The following is a 7,312-nucleotide window of genomic DNA, read 5'->3' as shown; positions in this document are numbered from 1 at the left end:
ATTGGTGGAAGAGAGAGGAGTCGACCAGATCGTTTTAAGCACTAGTGGGAGTGGATGATAGGTCAGGATGCCAAACTGATCCCAACCCAGGCAGTTTATTTACTTTTATTCACATACACTTCATCTTCAATATATCTCTCAGAAATAGAAGAAACAACCTTCATGGGTAAATGTGCATTAAACAAAATTAATCTGTAGAAAATGTAGCTCCCCCGGAAGCGTAAGGAGGCCGAAGCCACCAGGAGGACCAGAGTCAGTTTGGGATCTGACTCTTGCAGCCATAGTTGAGTTCAGCTCCTCCGCTGACCAGCATCTCTATCCCAGTACAAAACGTAGCATCAGCAGCGAGATACAAGGCCGTCAGTCCAAGTTCGACCTCAGTTCCCATACGACCCATCAGCTGTTGAGGAAGATAACAGTAATTTCTCAGGCTGGTTAAGTTTGTGATTTTATGGGGGTTAATGCCTTCTGCCTGTCTGTGTACAGTCCTCACTTCCTGCCCCACGTTTAATTGGATGTTTGAGGGTTAATACTTGGTTGTAGGGTTAGGGTTAAAATAAGGGTAGAGGGTTAGGGAATGATTTTTGCCAACGAGTGCCCTCCTCACCAATATAGATGCACAAATGTGTATCTGTGTGTGTGTGGAGAAGGAAAATAAAGCTTTTCAAATTGGTGGCAAAGGCCTCCAATTGAAAAGCTTTATGGGAATTTATGTTCCCATAAAACTGCAGATTCAAACTCCCCGCTGCCGCGTAGGCATCAATGATCTAATTTGATGTCCTGAATTAACATTGCTTGAATAACTTGGACGACAAGAGGAAAGACTTTGTGAAAATGAGTTTACTCTATTTACACTGTAATAAATGAAATATTTTTAAAACAAGATCCAATGACTTTGATTGTGATTCAGTCAAATAAATATCTAAATCCTCATGTTGTTGCACTCTAAAACTGTTTATTTATACATTTGACATCTTTCCACTATGAATAATGAAGTGCAAACTGTGACTCCCTGCAGGTCATCTTCATTTACGACCCCCCCCCCCCCCCACACACACACACACCACAGTGTGTGGCAGTTGAATCATTAACACGACAATGTTGGAGGGGCTGCCTCACGATGATCTGTTCTAAATGGTCCCAATTCAGAATTAATAGCTTGGTTTTGTTGTAAGGGGAGCAGCAGCAACAGAAGAGTCAATTGCTGCCTTTACACAGTCTGTTTAAGGTGGGAATGTGGCAGCATTAATCCACCTCGCCATTCTTTATAAAACACATAAATACCCAATTGTTAGAGGGGGAGGAGCCCCTTTGTCTAGCTTATAAGCTGGCAGGCAGCAGGGGAGGTGACGGAGCCAAAACAATGGCTGTTGTGCTACACGTCCTGGCCACAGACTGTATCTAATTAAAATGGACAACACAACAGCTCTCACAAGTGAGGTCAACAAGTTACGATCACTCCATTGTGACGAGCTCCAGTATAGGTCTCAAACTCTGTCTCCTCCATTTTAGAAGATGGGACACGGATCCAACTAGAAGTCAAACTACACATGAGCTGTATTCCAACTATGTGGACCTTCAGAGGACATGACACCTGAAGGATTTTCATGATTTGCGTCACCAGCATGTCCCCCCCCCCTCAACGTGCAATAAATCTTGGATAAATTGGGCCATCAAGGATCCACCCATTGTAGCCACTGGGTTTGTCTGAAGGAGCCTTTGAAATGGGGGGGGGGGGGGGGGGGGGGCTAATTGCACCACTGTATTCAGTCTTTGAATGCAGCTACTGAACCAGGCCGCCCATGACTTGACAAACAGTTGTAAAAATGTTTTCTCAAAGATGGTTTAAGCAACTTGAGTTAGTTCTTATCACATTGATGTAAGTTCAAGTGTTCATGTTTCAGATAAGATCTGGTTTTAATTTGTTATATGCGTCATCATGATGACAGCTGGGACTGTCTTATGATTGTACGAGCCGTGTATCATCTGATACCACAGCTCCCCTCCATGAATCCCACTAAAGCCACTTGATGTCACCAGGCCAGGATGGCTGCGACCGTACCTGAGATGTTTTGCTTGATTTCTGTACAGTGACAGGAAGTGGAGATGCTTCGTCCTTGTTTATTTACAGTCTGTGCTTCTGCTTCAGCTTTGTTCTCACTCTAAATAATGGATTTTCATGCTAGTGTTAAATAATTCCTCTCCTGTTGAGATTTACTCTTTTTAAGAAATCATCTCATGATCATTATTCACTAACACCACAAGGACGTTTGGGGCGAGGTGAGGACTTGCTCTGTCTATGACAAACACCACGGCTCCTCTCCATATTTTCCATGTTTGAGCCCAATGCTCCTCTGTAAGAACCCACCTGAGAGTTCTCTCCTGCTTTAATGGTGGCTGCAGCGTCTGGAGTCTTTCCTGCTAACTCCTCCCACAGAGGTGTCAGCACGTTACCTGGAGAGATGCTGCAACACAACACAAAGTGTTATGAGACAACAAAGTGTATTATTAGACTCGTAGACAGTTCAATACTAGACAACATTATTATATTACAATATTATAAGATAAGAGTTAGTCCAGGATAAGACAGGGAATGTAAAAGGTCTGGATTTTATGCATCTTTTTTCATAGTATCTTTACTTTCAATGATGTAAATATCAGTACATCCTCTCATTCGTATTGTATTATTAATTAATCACAGAGGTCAGTTGATGGGGAAATGCCTGCTGAGAACCCCGAAAAATATAAATGTTCTGCATTGCTTTAAATAAATGACTTTTTATATACATGATATAAACATATACATGATTTATTATAAGAGGAGGTGGAGCCACTATTACATTCACTCAAGTAACGTACAAGTTTGAGATACATTTTTCCTTCTTCATACTTTTACCAAATTATATTTAGAGACATGTTATCTTCTCAGATGGTTTGAATAAATATTTTCGACAAAAAAAGAGGAAAAATTGTGCAGTAATTTTTGTCGCAGAATAATTTAATATATACAATTAAATAATATAATAAAATTGCTTTAAATGGATTTTGAGCATCATTTTTTTTTAAATAATGAAGTATTTATACATTGTTGTTCTGGTACTTTAATTCCAGAAAAGCTCCTAATGAAGAATAGAGCTAGATGGATTTCTTATAGTGTTAGGATTTCAATATTTTACCTATATTCTCTGTCTGACTCAACTCTAAATGAATAAAAATAGAAGCAGTTTGAGCCAGATAAGGCCTTCACGCAAATGATTAATAATAACCTTTTCCTTCCTAGTGTGTAATCTTGAAAATTAGAATGTGTCTGCGTTACAGTTCTGTTTCGTTGTTTTGGTTAAATTGTTTTGAATGTCTGTACAAACAGAATATTGTTTTGATATAGCAAGAACACAAAAATCTTTTCTTCAATTGTCAACACCATTGGCCCACATGCCATCAGCTGTGTCAAGGTCTTGGGAGTGGCTCCTTGTCACTTCCTTATTCCAATACCAAGAGGATGGCCTACGCCTGCGCACTTTCGAGGAGGAAGAACCAAGATCTACTGTTATAAAATAGACAGGCGCCGGCTGTTTGATGCGTTCTGATGGGTCTCGTGTTCTGATGCGACTTGTTGATTGCCCATTGCTTTGTTGATTGTTACCTTTCATTGCTTTCTAAATAAATACTTGATTGAACAAACCGAGTTCGGCTCATCTGCTCATATTTAGGATAAACCAACACGCCTGACAATTGGCATATCACGATGAGTCAGTGATTATCGAATGTCATATGATTAATGTAATTATACTGTACTGCAAGTATATTACAAGTATAAATGTGTGTATATAATTATACTTGTGATGAAAATGAAATCATTGGTGGGAAAGTAAACCTTATCGTGGGACTCACCAGTTTACTCTCACATTGTGGCGACTCTCATCCACGGCCATCGCCTTTGTCATGGAGATTATCGCCCCCTTGTGGAGAGAACATCACATTACAGGATTCTCTTATCTCCAGATGATCTTTCATTAATGAGGAGCTTGAGAGCGTTGTCTGGGTGATGAGCTCACCTTGGTGGCGACGTACGGCACAGCATCAATCTGCCCGATGGTTGCCACCAGACTGGCAACATTGATGATGTTGCCCTGACACTTCCGCAGGTATGGCAATGCATACTGCAGAGAGAGAGAGACCTCCGATGATTTCAAAGATCCTACACACGCGGTTTATACACAAGTCTTTGGAAATTGAGGAAGTTCATCAGATTTCCTGCAGGCTCCTTCAGTTGAACTTAAGACTTTTGAACACCACATACTGTCACGGTTAAACTCAAAATCTCAATAAAATCCCCAGGACGATGTGACCAAGAATTATTAATCAAGTGTATGATTTTGTATCACATTTTATGCACTGCTTTCATGTTGTATATAACAGTGCTTCCTAAATATATCATTAATTAATCATCAAATACAGTGTGGCCCTGAGGAAACACTCAAGGACCATTTCAGCTCTTTTTTCCATTTGCTATGGCGACTCTTCATGTGAACAACTGAAGGACACAGTGTCAACGTCTCTCAGGAGAAGTTGTGCGCCATTTTTTGTCTATTTTATCATCCTACAAATGGCGTTTTTTCTCGTGAAGCCTACCTTTCGCCCTTTATGATGCAAACCAGGAGCTGCTAATGTGTCCTGCTGTCCCTGTATAAAGGTATACCTTTCTGCAAATAATGATAATAATAATAACAATGAATGATTCCGTGGGGATTAGATTTCAGAATCAGTTGTTCAGTTGCTTATCAAAGGGAAGTCCTTACAGCATTCCAGTGCATCCACAGGAGCCAGTATTCAATTATTTGCATTGTAAATGAGATTCACAAGTTCACACAGGAGCAGGAAACATTACCTTAGACGCCAAAAAGTAGCCGATGAGGTTTAGATTCAGCAAGTCTCGGAACTCCTCTGCTGTGGTGTCGTCAGTGGTTTTATGAGGCGGGTCTGCAGAAAAGGATCAAAACAATAGAAATAGAAATGAAGCTTAAGGAGGTTTCTCCTGGAGACAAAAAGAAAGAAGCAAAAGAGCGTGACTCACGCCATCCAGCATTGTTGACGAGGCAGTCGATTTGCCCATAATGCTCCACTGTGGACTCAATCAGTCTCTGCAGAGCGAAACACACAGCTGCATTTAAAAAAAACTGAACAAACTGCTGCGACGGAAACCACCTAACCACCGCTTGAAAACAATAGAGGAAGGAGACACACGCGCAGACAGACCAACATCATGAGGTGCTGCATTTCGCTTATGTATCCAATCTTTGTTAACTTCTTTAATTGATATTTGTTTTGTTTCATCAAAACAACATGAACGAAAGGAGATAAGTGTAAACAATAATAACAATGGGGCACTGCCTTTTCTTGCAGTCTAGTCTATTGATCCATTCTTATCATATCAGCTGAGAACATAACCCATGTTTTGTGGATTTAGACCAATGTTACTGTTTAACTCCAATTTAATATTTTAGTTCCTGTATAGACTGTTAATTTAATCCAAACTTATTATAATGTTAATATCCTTTTTGTATTTTAAATTCCTAAAGAACTTGGAGATTCCTTCCATATATAAATATTTATAATGTTCACAATTATTATAGATGAACAAAATACAATCTTTGACATCTTTGAGTTTGAAATAATCAGATATTTGTCTCAGGATGGGGTCTTCAGAGGTAAACTGGACCAACGTGAATTACAGGTCCAGGGATTAGCACTACATCACTTAAGCTGCACCTTACCTTGATGTTGTCCTCTTTGGAGACATCGCATGGTACAAACACGCAGGAACCGGGCCCTGCTTTGTTTAGCTCCGCCTCCAGGGTCTCGCCCTCCTCACCTACACAATGCAAATATGCAGGGGAACATATAGATCGGAGGATTTTACAGTTTTTCAGGGGTCAAGTTGAACACAAATACATTTTGTGAAAATTGAAAGCACCCTTTCTAATAGACGGCTAGGCAGTTGTCTGATACATTTTATCATTTGATTTAAGGAAATGAAACAAGCTGATTCAAAGTCCTTACTCACGTTCTAAAGCACAAAACACCACTTTGGCACCATTCTCCACTGGAAAAAAGAAACGCACATTATATTTTAAGAATCAATGTATGAAGAGAGAGCCACCTCCCTCCTTATTACAGATTTATTTCAACTTTAATTTAAATAGAAACGGTACCAAACACTCTGACGATGCCTCTGCCGATTCCTCTAGATCCTCCCGTGACAACTGCCACTTTGTTGTTGTAGCGGAGCGGCATTATCTCTGACCAAATGTCTAACCTGCGTCACGGTCAAATATCAGAGATCTGTGTGTGTATCTGACTGTCCCGAGGTTGTCTCGAGGCAAAACACCGCTACGTGATTGGCCGAACGCAACTTGGCCATGTACTTCCTCTTCACTGGAGCTGACGGGGATCGATCGAATTTTGTGGAACTTTAGTTAAGTATTAGTGGAGCCTGAAGCAGAAATTTAATTTGTATTTTTGTCTAAACCTAAACAAGTACATTTTATTTACCTAAACAAAAAATTGTAATAACGATAAATGAAATAGAATCGAACTTCCTCTTTCAGTAAAAGTCTGGGTTCTAGTTTCTATATGTAGATGGTATTTAGGCTAAACATAAAATGTAGGTAAACTACGTATTTATGCCATACAACCGGTCGAGGAATTTCCATCTTCCTCACACATTACCGCACTGTACAGTTTTGTTATATATAAATTACAACAATTTCTTGTTTGTTTTTTACAATTAATTGTAATCTATTTAACAACATTACCTTGTATTCTATTCAAATTACAGACGTCACCTGGCAACTTAAGTGGCCAATAAATAGCTGTTAATACTTCACAATACAATATGATGTTGTACAACTCATTTTTTTTAACATTAGAAGTTTTGAAAATTATTCATAATGTGAGGTATTTTAAATGAGACCAGGCATACTGTTTATCCAAACTGCATCTACATTACACAAGTCTCTTCACCTGTTTAATAAAAATGGAGCCAGAGCTGCAAAAAAATTGACTTTTATTGAAACACTACAGTTTCACAACGTTTAAAGTACATGGTGAAATTTTTTTCAGAAATACTCTTAAACGTAAATTATATATCTCTTGGTACCGGCTGCCCAGTGGAATTCACATTGACCAGAGTTTCAACATAGTAAAACATTATTAAAACTGACAACATACTCGGCTTAAAGGCACAATCTGAAACCAGGACCTGTGGTAGAAATGTATTAAGAAGAAGGTCACATCATTTTTGGTATAATCT

At 39.3% G+C, this 7,312-nt stretch overlaps 1 protein-coding gene across 1 annotated transcript; it reads right to left on the bottom strand.

The window, feature by feature from the left end:
- Nucleotides 1–29: 29 nt before the first annotated feature.
- On the bottom strand, nt 30–6,369 carry hsd17b14 (hydroxysteroid (17-beta) dehydrogenase 14). The gene is made up of 9 exons (XM_062408323.1): nt 6,213–6,369; nt 6,065–6,103; nt 5,775–5,872; nt 5,075–5,141; nt 4,889–4,980; nt 4,056–4,160; nt 3,892–3,959; nt 2,369–2,465; nt 30–400 (listed from the first exon to the last, which is right to left on the bottom strand). Exons 1-9 carry the CDS (start codon nt 6,292–6,294, stop codon nt 254–256), a joined length of 795 nt encoding a protein of 264 aa, XP_062264307.1. The 5' UTR covers nt 6,295–6,369; the 3' UTR covers nt 30–253.
- Between the last annotated feature and the right edge of the window lie 943 nt (nt 6,370–7,312).

Source organism: Platichthys flesus, chromosome 16 (assembly GCF_949316205.1).
Source record: "Platichthys flesus chromosome 16, fPlaFle2.1, whole genome shotgun sequence".
Lineage (NCBI taxonomy): Eukaryota > Metazoa > Chordata > Actinopteri > Pleuronectiformes > Pleuronectidae > Platichthys > Platichthys flesus.
This window is presented reverse-complemented; position numbering and strand designations above follow the sequence as displayed.

What these genes read in the sequence shown, in the direction of transcription:
- hsd17b14 (XM_062408323.1), bottom strand. Translation starts at nt 6,294, where the DNA reads ATGCCGCTCCGCTACAACAACAAAGTGGCAGTTGTCACGGGAGGATCT. An exon ending in AGGCATCGTCAGAGTGTTTG is followed by an intron (nt 6,104 to 6,212) that starts GTACCGTTTCTA and finishes TCTTTTTTCCAG; the next exon opens with TGGAGAATGGTGCCAAAGTG. An exon ending in GGTGTTTTGTGCTTTAGAAC is followed by an intron (nt 5,873 to 6,064) that starts GTGAGTAAGGAC and finishes TGCATTGTGTAG; the next exon opens with GTGAGGAGGGCGAGACCCTG.